Source organism: Hypomesus nipponensis, chromosome 7 (genome assembly GCF_054491055.1).
Source record: "Hypomesus nipponensis isolate SF chromosome 7, ASM5449105v1, whole genome shotgun sequence".
Lineage (NCBI taxonomy): Eukaryota > Metazoa > Chordata > Actinopteri > Osmeriformes > Osmeridae > Hypomesus > Hypomesus nipponensis.
In genome coordinates, this window is record NC_140367.1 from 5,518,971 (window position 1) to 5,540,990 (window position 22,020).

Below are 22,020 nucleotides of genomic sequence, written 5' to 3' on the forward strand. Positions count from 1 at the left end.
CTTTTAAATGACCTCGTGAACGCAGCCTAATGATACAGGTTTGCACGATGACAGTATTAATTTCTTATAGGCAACTGGATAGTAGCCTATAGCTTTAACTCTTAAATATATAAATTAAATGTACAAATATATTAAGAAAATAATAATGTAAAGAAAGCCATACGCTTCACATTAAAGTTGATCCAAATGTTTTTCTTGTATTTTGCCCGCATTTTGAAGGCTCTATAGGCTACCCTATACTTTTCAGAAAAGTAAACACATGGGAGACTGTAACCGATCTGAATTCAACCGAATAGTCCCTGTCTAGATGACAATAATGCATACAGTTCCAGACAAATAATTAAACGCATGCTTTATCATTATACAATGTGATTCGTCAAAGGCTGCATATAGGTTCCCTCTGTGGTATAGATTGTTCATTATACCACGTCCCCATGAGCTACATTTGGATGAAACACATGTGTTTGATACATTCCTGTGATTTTTGTCACTGTAACCTCTAGTCCACAGACATGGCTATAATTGAAACCTATTGTAACTCCTCGTTGTAAAGTCAACACTATCCTCTAGTGGTAGGATATGGCGAGGGCCAGGATAACTAACGGTGGTCAAGAAAGATTTTTGAACCCTGGACATCAAGACCCCAATGAAACGTATGTGTGTGTGTGTGTGTGCGTGTGTGTGTGTGTGTGCGTGTGTGTGTGTGTGTGTGTGTGCGTGCGTGTGTGTGTAAGGAAACAAATATTTAAGCAGCATTTAAGAGAAGTTTGAAATAGTCAATAGGCCTCTGTGTTTATGTTACTTTTTTTAGCATACCGTTTACTTAATATGCCAAGTAACTGAATTATTATTTATTTATTAAACATGATTATCATGTCAGAGTCATACCAATGGGCAAGAATGGACAAGACAAATAGGCCTCGTTTAAGGACACTTGAGGCACTTATTCTGATCCCAATTTGCCTGTAGTTGACACCATTTATAGTCACCTGGTGTGAGTTTTTTTAAGTTTTTTTTACCTCTCGTTACTGACTCTGACTCAAATGGATTGCCATCCTATACTGTGGACTCATCCGGACCCCGGCAAGGCGGATCTTGCGGTGTCATAACCCAGTCCAACCCCAGTAAGGGAGGTATTGGCCTTAACCTGGCTGAGAGGTGCCGAAGTGCTGGTAACAGATGGCTAAAGGCGCGCAGTTATAATCTGCCAAAGAAGAAGCTTTACCAAGCGCGCGGGAGATGGGATTATCCCCCACGTGTGACCTATACTGTAGCCTTCTGTGCGCAACTCAGAGGAACGGAGGCATTTTGATATATACCGTGTAATCAAAATAATCTATGTTGAAACAAAGCATGTTTTCCATTGGGCACTATGGTTTCGGCTTTAAGAACGGCCTGGAAATTAGGCATGGGAAGGAACAATCGAGAACCTTCCAAGTAGGCCGCCCTCCAAAACCAAGCTCAATATGTTTTACAATGGTCTAAGTAATTAAACTGTGTCAAATATTTTAGTTTCTGCAATTAGCATAATCATTTCCTACAAATACATTATCCTACAACAGGCATTTAGTATTCAACTGGCCTATGAGTCTTTCAACGTGGCTACAACAATCGAAAATTGAAAAGATAATTGACTTAATTATTGATACAGAGGAATTCGATTAGTTGCATTATTTTCCATTCCTTTAGCATCTGCTCCCTGCTGTGGTGACACGAGCGCACATGATCAGTCACAAACAAAAGGAACAAAGACCGTTGTATTCACACCGATCGAAAGAATTCATTAGCAGGAGGTGACGTCAGAGCCCCGCATGCAGTCGTTGTTTTGAACATGGATGTTAGGCTGACAACAGAACGCCGTTTCAGACCTCCGTCAAAGTTTCTTGGATAAAGCATTATCAACTTATCGTAGGCCTATTTATAAAAAGGGGCATCGTTTTTTGTTATCAGTTTGATGCATGTCCATTTTCGAAGGAAACTAACATTTACAACAGAGAAAGCGCCCTGCACCCTTTGTCAGAGATTGATTTTAAATTTTCTCCGACATGGACATGCACGGGTACGACGGTATATTTTTGGTGAAAAGACTGTTTAACAGTGGCGTGTTTGAAATGTCGAACATGTCTGACATTACAAAGGCAAATCCCCACGGATGCGACAACGGAGCTCTCACCGACAGATTCGGCGTATTGATCCAGGGACTGCTCGCTGTAGTGGCTTTCAGCACTTTAATGCGTAAGTATGCAATTCCACAATAGCTCACTACGGAAACAATGTTTCAGAGTGCTTGAATGTAGATAATTCAGTTGCCTTACTTTTACAGATTCAAACTGCCGTGTTACACGTACACAGAAACTATGTAAACATATTTAAAGGGGACCCCCAATCCCACGTGGCTGCATTTCTTTTTTTCCCTTAGGCATTCACAGCCTGCGTTTAGAAATGATTGCAAGTCATTAATTTGAGTTAATTAATTATGAAATAGAAGTGTAACCGTTGGCTTAAATTACAGCCAGTTATGCTTAGACCTCTATGACAGTAATAATTTCGTACTTCTTTAACATAACAATTGTTGACATGGATTTAGCCACTGGTTTGTTCATCTGTCAGAAAACTATGGAGCATTGTCAGAATTTAGTCTCATCCATATTTACTCAAACTTATTCAGTGTAGATTTTATTTTACTTTTCTAACCAATGTAGTGTTGCGTTTCAGCGTGTTTTCAGTGTCATGGTTAAAGCTATATCACTGTCATCTACTATTAGTCTTTTCTTTAAATAATTACTTGCACACTCTACTGTATATCCTTATTACAACCTTCAGTGGAGCCATGTCGCCATCGTTTGACTATTTGACATTTGGAAATGTGAAAAGGTACAAAATGATGCCAGGAAAACTGGACAGAATGGCAAATGAGCAATTGTGGAAGTGTTTTAAAAAGGGGGGTTGAATCCTGTGTTACGGGTTAGTTTTGGTAAAGAGGATGTAGTAAGATGAAACAGTAAAGAATACCAGGTTCTCTGCCACCAGTGACCTGCTGGTTTTGTGGGGCTCAAATGTATATACGTGTTAAAAAGGGAAGAATCTCAACATGGGATCAGATTCTAAAGGTGAGTATAGAGAGTCATTGGTCCAGCAACCTCCAAACTGTTACTTATTAGCAAAAAGATCAATAGTCAACCGACAGTTTGCGTCTACCGTCTACAGTGCCTATGGGTGTATGTCCCCTGGATGTCACATTATGTTACAGACCATATATTAAAATATGCTACTGGGAAACCACAATCCAATCAGTCCAAAAATAATGCTGGTATACAGAGACACCATACGGTTTACACCAAGACCTTTCCAACCCTCTCCTTGCCAAAGGGCAGCCATGTTTGTTTATAATTCTCTTCCTCCTTGCTATTTTTGGGGACTTCCTCTCATTGAATGACCATTCACCCCACCTTGTCAGCCAAACTCTTGCAGTGGAAAACATTCTGAAAATGTAATTGTTGAAAATACAGCTTGGTTTACCTCCCATTTAAGACACAGACCAAAGAGCCTTCCTGCCTTGTGGTCAATTTATGACCAAACCGAGTCAGTGTGGTACATCTTCCTGTCAATAAGGTTTTCACACGGGCTGTCACAGCCTCACATGTCAGAGCGTGTGTTAAACTGGATAACAATATGTGTATCTTAGCCCGGAGCTAGACCAGCGGCTACAGGAATGAGGGCCCTTTTGATCCACCACAGAAGTGTTCCTCTCTGCTCTCTCTTTATAACTTCTCTCTGTCCTAAAGCCAGAATGTGCTAATGCTCAGTCTGCCCACAGGCCATGCTCATGCCCTCTTCACAAAAATAGTATTTTTCCAAACTGTCATCTCTCTCTGTGTCTCTAGTGAAGAGGTTCCGGGAGCCTGTAGGGATCAGAAGACCTTGGAGGATCTGGTGAGATGCTTCTGTTCTCATCCTTAACTTTTATGACAACTTTGTGCTTCAAGATCAAACACCCGGTCTCCACTCCCCTTCAAGTGGTGTGGGTCCACATAGTTTTAACAGTTGGCATCTGGGTACTCTTTTCTACTTTACCCACGTTGCAGGTTCTTCGACACGTCCAAGCAAGCTATCGGGGCTCTGTTCATCCACTTCGCCAACGTTTTCCTCTCCACCCTCACTGAGGAGGACTCCTGCTCCTTGTAAGTACCCGATTGGATGATTGTGTCAGTCTCTTAATGGCTCCACCTATTATAATTAGGTGGGAGAGTCAGGTGGCTGAGCGGTTAGGGAATCGGGCTAGTAATCTGAAGGTCGCCAGTTCGATTCCCGGGTGTGCCAAATTATGTTGTGTCCTTGGGGGGGGAATGTCCCTGTACTTACTGTAAGTCGCTCTGGATAAGAGCGTCTGCTAAATGACTAAATGTAAATGTATAATCCCCCATGCCCTGTGCTGAATGTGCTGTGGTGCGATTGGTCTCACCAGGTATCTGATGAACTTCCTCCTGGATGCTACCCTGGGGATGCTGGTGATCTGGGCGGGGGTGAAGGTGGTGTCGAAGGTGGTGGAGCACAAGCAGTACACGCTGCTCATCTTTGGAGAATACGGTGAGCAGGAAACATCTGCGGGCTCGGGGCCGTGACAGACGGGTGGGGGTCAGCCAGGGGCCAGAGGGACTGGGAGCCACCTGTGGCTGTGCTGCACTGCCAGCTGTGATGGCAGGGAGATCTTGACAGGTTCTTTAACATTGGACCTCATAAACACAGGCTGTACTGTATTTCACCACTAGGGGCCGCTGTTGGTTTAGCTAGACAGAAAGACAGAAAATGAGGGAGAGGGAGAGGGGGGAGAACCTCCAGCTACTAAAAGAACGTTGGGGGGGGGGGGGGGGGACTGTGATGGCCTCAGAGAGGTTGGAGCCCGTCACTCCGCTTGTTCAATGGTTCCACAGTTGCTGGTTTTATATGAAGCACATGAAACCGACACAACATTGAAATGACGATCATCTGCAAAAATACTTTTTTGCCTTGTGGTAAATTTTTGATTTGCACAGAGGCCAAGTTGGTCATGAATTTTCCATTGATTATTTAAAGAGATTAGAAATACAGCTGTGCTTTAGCCACTGGTCGTGTGGAGTTTAGTTTTACAAATCTCCACTTCTGTTCACCTTTTCCCCAAATGTCTGCTGCAGTGTCTGTTATCTTTATCACTGGGATTTCTGCTTAAAGTTATTGGTCCTTGTTTCTCTGCCCTCTTCATCCCCTGCTCATTTTCTCTCTCCCCCTGTCCTCATTTTCCTGCTCTCTTTCCCCTCTCACCCGCTCCTCCATCTTGTTCCCAGGTGGAGTGTGTGTGTGTGTTAATGACAGACTCTTGTCCCTTTATGTGTATGCTGTGATGACAGAGAAATGCAACAGTGCACCTGAGACCGGTTTAGATGAGCACACTGAGCTTCTGTGTTTTGAAATTCATGTCACCCATCCAGACTTGCTGCATGTCCTCCCTAACCAGAACCCTATATGGTCTGGTCAGCCTATATGTGTATGTGTGTGGGTTAGACCTCGGTCGTGACCCTTTGTGATGTGTGTGTGTGTCTAGGGGACCCACCCCAGGCTGCAGCATGGCTTGGCCAGTGTTGTGTCTACCTGCTCATCATGGTGCTGGAGAAGAGCATGGTCAGTGTGGTGCTCCTCATCCCCGGTTGGACAAAGGTGAGTGCACACCCTGCCCCCCCCCCCCCCCGACTGACCCTAACCCTGATAGGATTGACTGCTTCTAAATACAGCCTAGCCATAATGCTGGGTGCTCAGGACAGAGGAAATCTGTCTTTTGTGTTCCCCTTGTTTCTCTGCTTCTGCTAATCATTTGAAAGTATTTGCTCCTGTGAGATATGAAAGTCAGCAAAAAAGCACAGGCCAAACCCAGAGGAGAGGGGATGAAAAGGTTTTCTGGAGAACAAAGAGTGTTGTCTCTGATTCCAGTGGGAACGTGCAGCAGAGTTAATGTAATGCAGCCTCTGAGCGATCTGGCGCCCCCGATTGTTTGTGCGTGTCTTAGGGACTGGATCTTGTTTGTTTATTTGGACCTGCAGCAGCAGTCTCTTCAGTCCTGCATTCCTCAGATACGAGGGGCTTGTTGGGCCCACAGCTCCCTTCTTAACTTCTCCCTGTAGTCGTAGCTTAGTTTTCCCTATACATCCTTTTGTATATTTCTTTGGTTTATGACTTATTTTTGAGCAGGGGGGATGGTATTATTTCTCCTGGAGAGAGGGTGTTTGTGTACGAACACAAACTGCTAATAACATTGTGTTTCATTTGTATGGGACAAACTACATTGGACTTTCCCCCTCTCTCTGTGTGTGTGTGTGTGTGTGTGTGTGTGTGTGTGTGTGTTTAACGCTGCGCTGCTGCCCCAGCTGCAGGAAGTGTTGCTGGACTACATCCCCAGCCCCCAGATGGAGCTGCTGCTGGTCATGCTCGTGGTACCCTTCATTGTCAACGTGAGGGTCATACCGCCGCACTGCGATCACACACTGCTCTCTCACACACTGCTCTCTCACACACTGCTCTCTCACACACTGCTCTCTCACACACTGCGCTCACACACTGCGCTCACACACTGCGCTCACACACTGCGCTCACACACTGCGCTCACACACTGCGCTCACACACTGCTCTCACACACTGCTCTCTCACACACTGCGCTCACACACTGCTCGCTCACACACTGCTCGCTCACACACTGCTCGCTCACACACTGCTCGCTCACACACTGCGCTCACACACTGCGCTCACACACTGCGCTCACACACTGCGCTCACACACTGCTCGCTCACACACTGCTCGCTCACACACTGCTCGCTCACACACTGCTCGCTCACACACTGCTCGCTCACACACTGCTCGCTCACACACTGCTCGCTCACACACTGCTCGCTCACACACTGCGCTCACACACTGCGCTCACACACTGCGCTCACACACTGCGCTCACACACTGCGCTCACACACTGCGCTCACACACTGCGCTCACACACTGCTCTCTTGCAGTTTTACATTCAACAATTTTAGTCATTGAACAGATGCTCTAATCCAAAGAGACAAACAAATAATGCATTAAGAAGGTACAAAATAAGGATATCCATTTTTTTACAGTATTTCAGTAATCTGTTTCTTTTTACATGTAGTGTTCTAGTGTTGTGCCTGAAGGGCCTGTACACAGTTCTGTATGTGTGATTGCCTTGCTCTGTGGCGCCCCCTGCAGTCCATCATGTTCTGGGTGGTGGACAGTCTGATGATGAGGAAGTACAAGAGCCTGAAGAGCCTGGACGACAACTGTGGATCCCTGGAGAAAGCTGAAGGATCGCCGTGGGTTACCGATGAGGAGTCAAGGGTAGGAACTAACACTGACCTCATTGACCAGGTAGTAAAGACCTGGCACCAAGTACTCTGAAATGAAGGAGCTGTAGGGATTTGTAGTTCAATAATTGGTCTTTCGCAGCATGTTAATCATAAGAGACTACAGATTGCTCCAGCTGTTATACGTGCCACTGCATCACTGTCGCACGAGGGGATTGCATTCGATGATCCAAACATTGAAATCCCTGGGGTACGACTGTTCCTTTCCCACCAAACATCCCCAGAACTCTGCAGATCCCTATGGGGTGTGGATGAAGGCCTCCCTCATCATGTTTATGGAAACAGAAGAGAGAGGGTGTGTGTGTGTGTGTGTGTGTGTGTGCGCGCGTGTGCGTGTGCGCGTGCGCGTGAACTGTGATGCTAATGTGTTTTCCACAGTGTTTCGGCCCGTCTGCACCTGTTCTTTCAGGGTGCCCACCCTCCTTTATTTGGTCTCCCCTCTATTTCTCTCAGTCATTTGTGGTATTTTTTCAGTATGGTCCAGTTTCACGCCCCTTGTGTATAAGATTAGGCCGTGTAATGTGAGTCACTCCATAAAGTATTGGAAAAATCATTCTCAGCTACACAAGTTGTCATGACAAATGTGAAACTATCTTGCAAGATTACTTTTAGAGGTGCCGAGTTCTGGTTTGACCTCATACTGGGTTGACTGTGCAGTCTGATGTTTGGGTGCAGTGCATGCTAAAGGGTGACCTGTATTGTGTCAGTGTGGGATCAGTCAAATGTCTCTGGTTGGTGCTGTCCTGTGTGGAATATGTGCGGTGTTGTCGGCCTGACGGGGGGGGCATGAGGCCAGGGCTCAGTACTCTCTCAGCCTGTGTAACAGAGCTCTCCTTGTGATGTGTAGAATCAGAGAACTGGCCCCCTACACAGACGCCAGTCAGTGTGTTCCATTAGCCTATACTTTCTAATACACACATGCACTCACACACACAATATCTAGTATGACTAATATCTAGTATGACCTTTCACTCTGTGGAATCGTTGACTGTGACAAGCGGGCATATTTTTTTTTTTGCGATCCGGACTATTCCTTCTCGCTCTGTTTCTCTCTTTTCCCCTGGTCCTCTGCCAAGTGCTCACAAATCACCCCTTCATGATGTGAATAATAGTGACATTTGGCATTGGTTTCCATGCACTGATGTTATGGAAAGCAGAGCAGAGTGGAGGAGGAAGGACGAGCCAGAGAGAGAGGCATTGATGAGGACAGTGTTGGGGAAGAGGGTGTAACATACAGTGTGGTCAGATTTGGCCCTAATATGTCCCAAGGTCAGCCTGATTGAGTCATAGTTAGTGTGTGTGTACGTGCGACAGTAGATATGTGAAGGTGCGGACGAGCTGAGCTCTCTTTCTAGCAAACCCTGAATCTCCTCCTCATCTTATCCACATGTTCTCCAGCCCTGTCTCGTCTCTACATACAAGCCTTTTATGATGCCATAAACATTATGGTGTTATGGAATTCTGTCTGTGGAACTGGGCAGTCTGGAGAATATTCCACATGGGGAATGTAGTTTTACAACTTTAGAGTGAGGGAATTGAAGTATTCAGACACCTGCCATGGCTGAAAACCGCTGTGTGTCTGTGCTCTCTGATTGTCTCAAATTGTAGAGTGTTGGTGTGTGTGTGTTCACGTCCATTGACCTGTGCCTCTCTCCTGTCCAGGTCCTGCTGACGTTAGACACAGACACAGAAGACCCATCTGAGGAAGAGGCAGGTCTCAGACAAGACTCCTACTTAACCCCCCAGGGAGGGTGTATGGTACCAGGCTGGGTGGAGGTGTAGCCCTGGAACCCCCCCCCCCCACACACACACACACACACACACACACACACGCAGTACTAAGCACAGACAAACCCCGTCCAGCAGTGTTGTTTCATTGCCAGTTGACCATTTAGGGGTGAATCTTCTCACTCAGGTTACAGAGCTGGGACACAAGTCCCTCTGCATTGACAGATCAGCATGGATGTACTCAAGTTCATGTTCAGGTCTAACCATGCATCATGGTATCTTACACATGCAGTGTGACATGCTGTTTTTGCCTGTCAGACATCCTTGGGAAGTTTGCACTATGCCTGTTGATCTGAACCTCTGTCCATTTACATCTGTCCACATACAGTAAACCAGGGGGACATCTGTCCACTTACAGTAGACCAGGAGGACATCTGTCCATTTACAGTAGACCAGGGGGACATCTGTCCACATACAGTAAACCAGGGGGACATCTGTCCATTTACAGTAGACCAGGGGGACATCTGTCCACATACAGTAAACCAGGGGAACATCTGTCCACTTACAGTAGACCAGGGGGACATGTGTCCACGTACAGTAAACCAGGAGGACATCTGTCCATTTACAGTAGACCAGGGGGACGTCTGTCCACTTACAGTAGACCAGGGGGATGTCTGTCCACTTACAGTAGACCAGGAGGACATGTGTCCACTTACAGTAAACCAGGAGGACATCTGTCCATTTACAGTAGACCAGGAGGACATCTGTCCACATACAGTAAACCAGGGGGACATCTGTCAATGTACAGTAGACCAGGGGATTTTGGAGGCAAAGATGATTTCTGAAGAGCTCCTTCAAAACGTATCCTCTTCCAAAGACCACAAGATCGTTAGATGAATACTGTGGTAATTTAATTTTCTTTTTAAGAGGATGAATGTCTTCAAACCCAACCTTACTTCCTTTTAAATGGTCTGTAATTTCTCTAACATGGGTGGCCTGGGGCCTAGTACACTGTGTCAACATCTAGCTTCTCTCTCACCACAGTCAAGTACCCTCGTAGGATAGGTGTCAGCCATTGCTTTCTCCTATGTTCCTTTAGGTCAGTGAACTTAGAGAGAAGATATTTCTAACAGACACACTTGCAAACGTGGTCCTCAATGGGTTATTTCTGCAGGTGGGGAAATATAAGGGACCATCTGACTTTATATTCCTGAATCTGGGATGGTTTGGGATTTATTCAACAATTTGATCAAAGAGATATGTGTTTCTGCAATGCACAATGGAGTGTGGACCAAAATATTTATTAAAACTTGAGTTATCTGATGTATTTATTAGTTTTGTGTGTACTTTACACACTTCAATGTATAGACTTAAAAGTGTGATCGGTTGTGAAATATGGAAGGAATTGATACCACAGAATGATCTCATGGGTTTTTGCCAATACAGTACTCACTCGGTGAGAGACAGACTGTTCAGGATTCATCTGAAAAACCCAAAGTGTTTATTTTTGTATCCCATAGATTAATGCATGACAATTTTTGTGAATGTAAAACAGTTTGTGCTTCAATCCAAGTACCACTATCTTTGTTATGTGTTTGTAAAATTTTGGTCCATTAATTTCTGTTAGGTGTTCTGTTTGGATTTAGAACCATTAATGTGAGGACTAGTACCACTACACAATGTTTACACTTGGTGATTTCTAACTAATCTGTTATCAATTTTTTGTATTTTTTTTTAAAAACATTTTTGTATTATTCCAGTTTCTCACGTTTGTACAAACAGAATCATGAGTTATGTATGAAATATGATAACTTCCGTGCGATAATATGAGAACATTATAGCTGCCATCTTTGGACCATTTTGTTATTATAACATTGATATGATTGTCATCTCTTTATACTACAAATAAAGCTGTTGATACATGAACCAGGGTGGAGAGGTGAATTCCTGTGGTGGCCTGGCCTCTCGGGGTGCTGACGGACACCTGAGGCCAGCAGCACACCTGTGGAGGCGGGGCCAGAAGCCCTGTGACCCCCAGCTGATGACAGGGGAGTGGGGAGGGGGAGGGGGAGGGGGAGGCAGGTATAGGGCCGGGGAGGCCAGGAGGAGGCCAGTTATTGGTGGTGGGACGGAGGAGGGGGTTAGTTACAGGGGTTGGACCAGGTTTGACCAGGTGTGATCCTGAGCGGTGTCTCCACTTTCATGATCTCCAACATGGTTTACATGTTTGTTCTATGTGGGAGTACAGACAGCTTGTTACAGAATATTGGGAAACTCTTGTGGTATTTGGATAAGGCCTTTGCTAATGTGACACCCTTAGGAAAACTCCATTGAGCTGCATTCGACAACGCGGTTTGTCTCTACATCATAAGCAGGTGTTGCCTGCTTGGTTATATTTACAAAGTACTAAATGTTATTTATAAGTACACATTGAGTATAAAATGATACACATCAAAGTCCTTATTACATAGATTAGAAAATAGTAAAAAAATATACTCAACAGTATTGATGATGGAGATTTGATTAAGATGTACTTGAGAAAAGCAGATGGCTGGCTTGGTAGAAAGGTGGTTGTGCATGAGACAAGATGTTTGGAGTAAAGGGGTGGGGTTTAAAGACAATAGTGTAATGAGGCTGTGTTTGAGAAGGGGGGGTGTCCAGCCAGTGCTGCAGTTCATGTTTGTGGGACAGGTCCATTTCCATAATCTCCGTGGGCCCACTCCCCGGTGTCAAACAGATGTGACGCCACATAGTTCTCGTATTCGCCATCAATGAGCTTGGCGGCGTTGTTTCTGGCGAACCAGCAGTCCACACTCTGCGTCCCGCTGTAGATGCGCCTGGTCTTTTGGACCACGGGCACCGAGCGACCTTTGACCTTCAGGACAGTTGACACTCCTGGCGATGTACCGTTGACAGGAAGCTCTGCCAGGCTCACTTCCTCAAATAAGAACTGACCTGGAAGGAAATTGAAACAGGGTCAGAGTTACAGTATATACAACCACACAAAACACATCTGCAACCTCTAGCACCTCCCCAACTATACTACTAACGATGTGTGGCTCCTACCCAGCAGTCCATGGCAGCTGGGAGACAAGCCCTTGCTCTGGGAGATGTAGAAGCCCAGATGGTCTCTCTGGTAGGGTGCTGGGTTCTTATACTGGTGCACCAGGATGACAAAACTGATGGTTCCCCCTATGGTCACTGTCACGTTGGCTTTCCCCATGATGGCCACCGCCAGCCCGCCACTCTCCACAGAGACGGTGGTGTCGCAGGGCAGGATCATGCGGTCCCGTCCGTCCAGGATCACCTTCTTTGGGGTGATTTCGATGTATGCGTGGCTGGGCTGCTTCACCACGATGGTGATGGTGCTGAAGTAGGTGCGCTGCTGCTTGTGACTACCCGCTGGAGCCGGCGCTCCGATCAGCGCACCGTTCACCGTCACACCTAGACGCAGACACACAATCGGTCATCTGAATGGATCCTAGAACTTTAAGGTAGTGAAGACTGAATGTTAATTTTGTTGTTCTTGGATCTGTGAATGAGTCTGAGGGGGAGAGAGGAGGGGAGAAGAGTAGATCAGAGTAGAGCAGAGCAGAGTAGAGTAGAGTAGAGTAGAGTAGAGTAGAGTAGAGTAGAGTAGAGTAGAGTAGAGCAGAGCAGAGTAGAGTAGAGTAGAGCAGAGTAGAGCAGATCAGAGTATATCAGAGTAGATAAGAGTAGAGCAGATCAGAGTAGAGCCGATCAGAGTAGGTCAGAGTAGAGTAGATCAGAGCAGATCAGAGTAGATCAGAGCAGATCAGAGCAGATCAGAGCAGATCAGATCAGAGCAGATCAGAGTAGATCAGCCAGAGTAGATCAGAGTAGATCAGAGCAGAATAGATCAGAGTAGAGCAGATCAGAATAGATCAGAGCAGATCAGAGTAGATCAGAGTAGATCAGAGTAGATCAGAGCAGATCAGAGTAGATCAGAGCAGATCAGAGTAGATCAGAGAATAGTAGATCAGAGCAGAGCTGACTTGTACCAGAGTGCCTGTGGTCGGACACAAGGCGGAGGATGTGTCCCGGTTCTCCGTTGATGTTGAAGCACACCGCCACTTTACTGAGGGGGAACTCCACCACAAAGTGGGGGTCACCATCCGCTGTGGAAGACAGGGACATACAGGGGGAAGTGAGGTCAAAGAAGGGGGGGTGGAAACCCAGCAGTGCAGTACTGCTGGGTGACTGAGGCGTAGTTGGCTGTTGGGAGCTGCACAGCGCAGCCCCCAGTCTCAAAAGCACCTCCACTACAATGCTTGTTAGTGAGTGAGGAAGGCAGTCAGGAAGATAATTCCACGAGAGGAACAATACGTTTCAGCATGTGCAATCATCTTCGTGTCTAGAACATGTGACATTCCCTGTGTTCCATCTGATAGCAGAGCTATCATGTGATCAGAGATGAGAAGTCTGTAGCAGATGGGAGGATGGGAAGAGAGAACTGAAGAGGAGGGTGCAAATGAGAGCCATGGTAATGATGGGGTTATTAGCCCTCCCTGCCTCTGATGATGATCTCACAGTTCTCCTTTTACTGGAACACACACACACACACACAGTCTTTTTTCTCTCAGTCTCACACATTCCCCCACCCCACTTCCTAACTGTGTGTTTGTGTTTATAATTGCCGCCAGTCCCAGTGCTGGTATTTCAAATAGACCCTGTACACTCTTCTGCCAGGTTCAGAGGCATCTCCTACTGTGATCATGACTGTCTGAAGAGCGCCTAAATTACAGGGCCACGGGGAGAGAGAGAAAGAGGGAAAGAAGAGACTATGTGAACAGTACATATTCTCTCTCAGATCAATTACCTGATGTTCTGGAGAGTGTAATGGATTTTTTGACTGGCTTCTTCTGGACTTGACCTGTAGAAACAACACAGTAAATGACATTGTACCTTGTTGTTTTACACTACATCATCCAATAACAACCCGAGGTCAGATCAGGCCACAAGCCTCACCCGTCGTCTTGGCGACACCGGAAGCCTGTCGGCCAGACTGGTTCTCGTTCCTGTGGAGGCTCTGGGACGTGTCTACCTCAGAGTCCTCTGACAGCTCATTGGCCGAGGAGGCCTTGTCAGTGTCTGGGATGGGGCCGGGGATGGGGGTGGGGTCAGGGCCAGCCATGGTGCCATCAGGGAGGACCTGAGGTTTCTCCACCACCAGGCTGGTGAGGGGAGTCAGGAAGTGGTACGCCACCGACAGGTTAGTGGCCTGCTGGGTGTGCCCCTCCCTCTCCGCGCTGGTCTGACTCCGCAGTCGGCCGCGCAGCCCCTCCTTCACACTCAGGAAACCCCACACACGCTCCACAAAGTCTTCTGCCAGTGACCCCACGCTGTCGGTTATCCCCACCGCCCCCGTCTCCGCCTTCACCCCGCCCTCCGCCCCCGCCTTCACCCCCACCTCCGCCGCCATCTTCACATGCTTCTCCGTCTCCACCTCCCGTTGCCGTAGCGGCACGTCAGTCTCCAGGATGATGCTCTTGTCGCTGCTGCTGGCCGTGACCTGAACGTGGAGGGATTCTGCGCTCTGATTGGTGAGTTTGCCGGCGATGACAATTTCTGAACCGTTGAAGTAGTTGCTGAAGAGGTGTTGTGTGACGTACTGCACAGAGTCCTCGGGGTAGTTGATCCTGATGTCGGAGAGCAGAGGGGTGCCTATCTCATCGTAGAACCTAGAGAGATAGAGAGAGTGAGTGACAGAGATGAAGAGAGAGTGAGAGAGAGATAGAGAGAGTGAGCGTGAGAGAGAGAGAGAGAGAGAGAGAGAGAGAGAGAGAGAGAGAGAGAGAGAGAGAGAGAGAGAGAGAGAGAGAGAGTGAGAAAGAGAGAGAGAGAGAGAGAGAGAGAGATATCCTGAGGCGTTTTTCCCCTTCTAGCCACTCATTTAAAAAATGACACACAGCATTTTGTGTTTTTGCTTGGATATCCTCAAGAGTGGACAGTCTCAAATAAACCAACAACCAGGCTTGCATGGGAGAGGATTGTTGAGTGTGTGCAGGACACGTGTGTGTTTGCATGCTGCTGGGCCCCTGAGCCAGCGTTAGACCACAGCAAACCCCCTCCTGTCTGGAACACAGTACTCAGGCCAGAGCAACCTGTGCTATTATCTCCAGAGTCCGTCTATTAACCCTGAGACACACTCAGACAGACGTTTCCCAACAACACACACATTCCTCCAGGACTAAACAAACAGCTAAGTGTGTGTGTGGGAATTACCGAGGAAGTTAGGTTTGAGAGGCAAGAGACCTTTGTCTATCCCCGTATGTGCATGTGTTTGTGTGAGTGTGTGTGTGTGTGTGTTTGTGTGTGTGTGTGTGAGAGACAGAAAGACGTTTAAGCTGCTAGTTGTCAGAGGTCCTGGTTGATTAAAAAGGTCTGTTGTCAGCGCCGTTGCATTTTCCCCCTTAGCCAGCTTAGCATGATGAGTGACAAGGAGAGGAAGATGATGAAGAGGGAGCCGAGAGAGGGATTAGCAAATTTCATGTATAGACTCCAGGACAGAAAAGGAGCAGTGATCGGAACTGATTCACTTCTATCCAAGTCACAGATTAAATGAGATGGCAATCAATATGCAGGAGAGTAACACAAGACAGCCCCAGACACACACACACACACACACACACACACACACACACATACACAGACACAGACACACATAGACACACACAGACATACACAGACACACAGAGACACATGCACACACAGACAGACACTCAGAGACAGACACACAGAGACACATGCACTCAGACGAACCCTTTGAGCATAGCGCTGGCGTCGGCGTCCTCGTGAATGCGCCTGCTCATGCCACAGTTCTCCAGGGCCAGGCGCTCCAGCAGACGGAAGTCCAGGTCGTTCCCCAGGCCGATGGTGAACACACAGGAGCTCCCCCTCACGGCGGCGCGCGCGTTCCCCAGGATGAGGGGTGACTCCAGCACGCCCACCGTGGGTCGGCCGTCCGTCAGGAAGATGATCAGCGACACGCTGTTCTGACCGGCCTCCGACGTGGACAGGTAGTCGCTTAGTAACGAGGAGCCCGTCTGCATGGCGCTGTTGATATCCGTGCCTGGTGAAGAAGGAGTGATGGGATGGCAAACGTGTTTACTGCACCATGAAAGTGTTGCTCACAAAGAATACAGAACGTATTATTGAAGATTGACAATGAGCCAACAAGTTCCCTTCATGAAAAAAATATGTGAAAAAAAGTGAATAGTAATTGCAGGTATATTCGATGCAGTAGACAGACTGGGCGAGAGAGCATGAGTCAGAAAAGGCCCTCACCTCCAGTAGGTGTGAGCATGTAAATGAACTTCTTGGCGTCTCTGACGTTAAGGGGCGTGACCGGAACGAGGGATTTGGGCTTCCACACCTTGATGCGGTTGGAGAAGCTGACAAAGTTAAAGTGGTCACCTGGACGCAGGTCCCTCAGGATGGTGAACAAGGCCTCTTTAGTCTGAGAGAGAGAGAGGAGCACAGAGAGAGGGGGGGGGAGAGAAAGATAATACAGATGAATTGTGTTCCCCCCAGCAGTTGATCAAATATATTTGTCATTGTCAGACGTGTTCATCAGTCAGATTGTATATACTATTCCCAAACCATTCCCCATCAGGGAGAGACACTAATCAATCCATCGTCATCCCCGTCAGAGCAGCTCACAGATCACTGCACTTGTACACAGCCCATCTATCTACCTCATCCCAATAGTGTATTGATTTATTTCTTTAATCTTGCTCCTTTGCACTTCAGTATTTATACCTGCACTTTTATCCTCAGTGTTAAACAGTTTTATTTGTAATTACTGTGCTTATTATGCTTGTTTATTCTATGTGAAACTCTGTTGTTTGTGTCTTATTGCTATGTTGTATCTTGGCCAGGTCGCAGTTGTAAATGAGAACTTGTTCTCAACTAGCCTACCTGGCTAAATAAAGGTGAAATAAATATTATAAAAATAGAAGCACACGTGACCTAACACACACAAGCAGTACACATACACACAAGGCACATACAGTTGGAACTATTTTACTTCACACTTAACTGCACAGGCTCATAACGAATCAAAACTGAAGTATTCGAGAACATCCATGTGGGTGTGATGGAGAGGATGGGGAGGGGGGGGCTACCAGATGACAGCTGATAGGCTGCGGGGTGGGGGGGTCAGGACAGACAGAGTCAGACTGAGCCCTCTATTGTAGAGGGAGATCAAAGCGCTCGTGTTGTTCTCTGCACTGAAGTCCAGTGGGCCAAGGCGTGGGATGGTGGAGTGGTGGGGGGGCGGAGCTAAGGATCATGACGTCATCCTGAGAGTTCCATTACTCCAGAGCTACTGACTCTCCCTCCTTCTCTCGATTCAACACGTCTTCACTTCAGCCCACACTGTTGTCTCTCTCTCTCTCTCTCTCTCTCTCTCTCTCTCTCTCTCTCTCTCTCTCTCTCTCTCTCTCTCTCTCTCTCTCTTTCTCTCTCTCCTATTCCATCTTCTCTCTGGTCTGTTTGGAACTGGTGTCAGTCCTGCAACAGCTGGGGTCTGTCTATGGCTTGGGGATTCTCATGCAGTCACCCACACACACGAGAAGCTCCGGTAATCCCATCCCCAAGTGGAGGATGACCCCAGAGAGGGCTCAGGTCCACTCTCCGGTACTCTGGTTCTGATCTCCAAGGACAAGCTCAATCAAACTTTGCACGACAAAACTGAAACTTGAGTCAACTGCCTGGAAATTCACAAACACCTGCATTGAGGAAATATTTTACTGATTCCATCCACACATTGGCTGTTTGCCCAGAGTATGGTTGGACATGACCGTGAATTGACTCCAAAAATGTACTGGAGCGCGAGCGGTTTACCTGTCTTATCTTAGTGCCGACCATGGAGGCGCTGGTGTCAATGACAAACACCACATTCTTAGGGACCGCCGGCAGGTCTTTGGGCGCAAAATAGTGGACGAAATGGCCGTTGAGAACCTAGTGAAGACAGACAAAGAAAGAGAGAGGATAGACTGGGATGTGACTTACATCTTGGGGTAAAAGTGAAAGATTCAGAACACAGCTGCCTACACATCCAGGATACAGACTTTGTAGTGGATATCGATGATTCAGCAGCCATGTTTGAGCATAAAAACATGCTCCGCCCACACAGGGTTGAGGGGGCTGGAACATGTGGGGGCTGGTTGGACTGCAGTCTAGCCCAGGAGAAGAGGCTCTCACAGGTCTGGGAAATCAATTGCGTGTGGTTGGATGTGTGCATAACAAAGATATGTGCATCTGTGTGTTTGAACCCTAATTCAAAGCATGATATTTTCTTTATAGCTGTGAAACGGAGATCTACATGGCCTGACATGTTTGATCTATTGTGTGTAGACAGGCTTTTTCCACGGTGTGATACAATTATTCACACAGACAGGAGAGTGTGTGAGTGTTTGCAAGTGTGCAAGAGAGAGAGAGAGATGGGAGTGAGTTTGAAATCCAGATAGCCGACCTGAATGTCTCCTATCCCCATCTCCCGCTCCACGTCGTAGCGCACTACAAAGTCTCCCAGAATGCCGCTGGTGGTGATCTGAGCCTGTTGCACAATGTTTGGCTTGAAGGTGATCTTGCAGACGTTCTTGTTTTGTTTGATCGCCGTGGTAACAGGGGGTGTGGGATTTCCTGGCGGGTGGGAGAAGGAGAGTGTGAGAACAAATAGGGGATGTGTATTTGTGTTGAGCTGGCTGCAAAAACTAGATCAACACCCCCCCCCCCCCCCCGAGACGATCCCAACCAAAGAAACCATAAGACAGAGAGAGAAAGAGAGAGGTAGGGAGAGAAGGTCAGACAGACCTGTGTTGCCCTGCGTCTTAGCATTAGTGCTAGCCCCCTTGGCCGCAGCCCCGCTGGCCTTGCCGTTGCGTAAGGGCAGCACCTCCAGGTGTGTGATGGAGGAGTGCTCCACCACCGTGATGTCCACGCTCAGCCGGCTGACCAGCTGCAGGGGCCTGAGGCTGGTCACATGCTCGTACCGGCCCAGCCTCCTCTGGAGCAGCTCCTCATAGGTCAGCAGGAAGACCGCCCGGTTACGCCCCGGGATACTGGCCGCCATCCGGAACAGCTCCATCTCGGCCTCTGAACTGGTGGGTGGGGAAGAGAGGAGAAGAAGGAGGGATGGAGTAGAGCGGGGGGGGGGGGGGTGGAAGGAAGGAAGGGAGAGAAGGGATATATAGGAAGGGAAAACGGACACGGGGAAGGATAAGGAGGGGAAAATAAGAGTCAGAGTGAGGAAGGGGGAAATCAGGGCAGATTAGAAGCAGAGGGAGATGTGGAGAAATGGAGGAGGAGAGAAGAGGCACGAGAGGAGAGGTGGAGTGCTGGAAGATGCAGTCCAACAGCTGACATCATCAGTGTGGAAGTGCTGTGGATGCCAGGACAGTTTCTTCTGAGCTTCCGCCCAGAACCACTCCAATAAAGACTCCATACCAGAGGAGAAATATCATTCTCTTCACTCCTTCTCAATCCATATCTCTATCTAATTTCACTTCTATCTATCCCTTTCTGCCTTGGTATGTAATATTTATCAGAAACTGAATTTAGCTCACTTTAGGTCACTGATTTAAGTCAATTTAGGTCTGGCAAGTTGGCCTATGATCTCATTTCTTCATGTCATTTCTTCCGTCTCTTATTTATGTGACAGACTTGTCCGTGGAGGGATTACATGATTCCACGCTCCCCTCAAATGTGGTCAGCAACACACAGGCTCAGTGGCCAGGGTTGTGTGAAAAGATTTTTAGGAGGCACTTAACCTGTTCATGTTGCCAGAAAGAGGCTAAAGCTCAGAAACATAACCCTAGAACCCTCAGACTGCACAGCATGAAGAGAAAAAATAAGACATTCAATTTACCACAAACACACACACATGCAGACACACACACACACGCTTACCTCTGGTCTCCCTGCCCCTTGTTCGGGGGCTTGGCCTCTCCGCCCTTCTCCTGTTTGACCTTCCTCTCTTTGGGTCTGACATCACTGGCGTAGACACGGCCCCCAATTATCCTGTGGTTTACAGGGTTAAATCAAAGGTTGCTAATTACAGCTATGGTCTTATTAAGGACAACTTGTTGTCATTTCCACAAAGGCCCCTTGTTGCTGTTGCTAATAGTTCCCATTGCAGAACCAATCTTAGACTACTAAGCCATTTTCTTCTATGCCCATTTACTGCTGCCGTAAATAATGAGAAGAGGTGGCTGTAGCAGGGTAACAAGAGAGTAAAACCTGCCAGTATCTCACCAACCCCTGGTTAACCTCTCCCATGGCAACAGACACCATCATAAACCCTCACAATGATTGACTGGCCGACCACCATGCAAGTTTGAGAGGGGCAAATGGGGGTAAATGTTCTTACTAACTTGGTTAAAAAGTGGAATGCACATAAACAATTAGCCTTCATAATATAACCTTACAGATTATTAACTGCATCGCTTTACAAAAATAATAGTATTGATCTGCACCACGGCCTCGGCCTGTGAGCTGCACAGCTTACATGGTGAAGTTGGATATGTAGGCTGCAGCGGGGATCTGGAACTGGAAGACGCCCTCCGCGGCAGCGGAGTGTCGGTTGAGCAAGGTGCAGGACACGGCCGTAAAGGCGTATCGAGAGATTATAGTGGTTTTTATTGAAAGCTCCTGGATGTGTGGTTTGGACTCCTGCATAGTAGATACATGTGTCCACATTTCAGGATTACCGCAGATAGTAGGATACATAAAATAGTGTATTTTTTTTCTTTCTTTTTTTTTTTTTTTACAAAAAGTTGTTATTGCTACAACGTCTACTGATCCGCATATCGGATATGCACCCACGCAGTAAGCATGAAACATCACGAGCTTGCAGTTTCATTACAAAAATGTGGACTGGATGTTGGGAGAAATATCCAGAACACTTCATCTCCTTTGGCTCACATAACGCGTCTGCAACTGCCTCAACTGTCGAAGAACATTTCGGACACATTTAACACATTCCTCCCATCAACAATAGAATACAATTTACTCAAAACTGAATTATGACAGTGACGTATAATTGAGGAAGCACAAAAGACATTGAAAGCATAAGGGCCCCCCATTTCATTCAACTTTACCTTAGTAAGCATGGCTTTCACCTGTCGAGGGACTCTGCGTGGAGCCTGAGGACAGAAAACTGTCAGTAGTGTTGGATAGTTGTCTGTTGTAACCATCCAATGTATATACAGTGTGACCTATTGACAATTTGGTTTAAACACCACTCACTAAATCCAAATCAAAGTCTGTCAAATCTGACAAATTATCATCTTCAAGGTCAGAATCATCAAACTGAGCAAGTATACTCGGACTGAAAAAAGTTAGCAGCGTGAAAAGCAGCATCTTGACCTCAATATCCATTTAGAATAAAAAACAACACGGGCGCATATTTCCAGTGCGCGGCGCTCTGTCTGCGGGTCGTTTAGATCAGACTAGTGACCACAGTTGTAGCTGAGGAGGTGGGTGAGGACACCGGACAAGCTGCGGCACGCCCTCGAATAAACGCTCGGTGTATGTCAGCCCCCCTTGCCGTTTGAGTGGCGTTGTAGAGGTTGAGGGAAATAGCGCTTGTAACGGGACACACAGACGCACTACTAATATCCAGAGCGCATCCCTCCATCGCCCATCAATTACCTGCGCTTAGTGTCAGGTGTCAAGGACAACAACAGAAACGATGTAAACTCGCATGACAAATATGAACTTGAATGAACAAAAAACACTCGGACTAACACATCCATGACAGATTGAGTAAACAAACTTTCCCTGGTGTTTTACTTTTACCAAGATGGAAACGGTTTATCAAAATCACTTGATAAGCCGCTCCGGCGCCCCTGTGTGGATAGAAACGACA

At 47.0% G+C, this 22,020-nt stretch overlaps 2 protein-coding genes across 2 annotated transcripts; one reads left to right on the forward strand and one right to left on the reverse strand.

Annotated features, from left to right (window-relative positions):
• The first annotated feature begins 1,818 nt into the window (after window positions 1-1,818).
• On the forward strand, window positions 1,819-11,051 carry tmem110l (transmembrane protein 110, like). Its single transcript, XM_084702034.1, has 8 exons — window positions 1,819-2,235; window positions 3,885-3,933; window positions 4,086-4,181; window positions 4,466-4,587; window positions 5,579-5,691; window positions 6,396-6,479; window positions 7,243-7,371; window positions 9,060-11,051. Exons 1-8 carry the CDS (start codon window positions 2,046-2,048, stop codon window positions 9,177-9,179), a joined length of 903 nt encoding a protein of 300 aa, XP_084558160.1. The 5' UTR covers window positions 1,819-2,045; the 3' UTR covers window positions 9,180-11,051.
• Window positions 10,592-21,609, reverse strand: itih5 (inter-alpha-trypsin inhibitor heavy chain 5). Its single transcript, XM_084702031.1, has 14 exons — window positions 21,399-21,609; window positions 21,251-21,295; window positions 20,659-20,822; window positions 20,061-20,171; window positions 18,966-19,252; window positions 18,625-18,794; window positions 17,994-18,110; window positions 16,434-16,605; window positions 15,909-16,218; window positions 14,115-14,827; window positions 13,966-14,019; window positions 13,148-13,264; window positions 12,192-12,569; window positions 10,592-12,080 (listed from the first exon to the last, which is right to left on the reverse strand). The coding sequence occupies exons 1-14, from the start codon at window positions 21,528-21,530 to the stop codon at window positions 11,800-11,802; spliced, it is 3,051 nt and encodes a 1,016-aa protein (XP_084558157.1). The 5' UTR covers window positions 21,531-21,609; the 3' UTR covers window positions 10,592-11,799.
• Window positions 21,610-22,020: the final 411 nt, after the last annotated feature.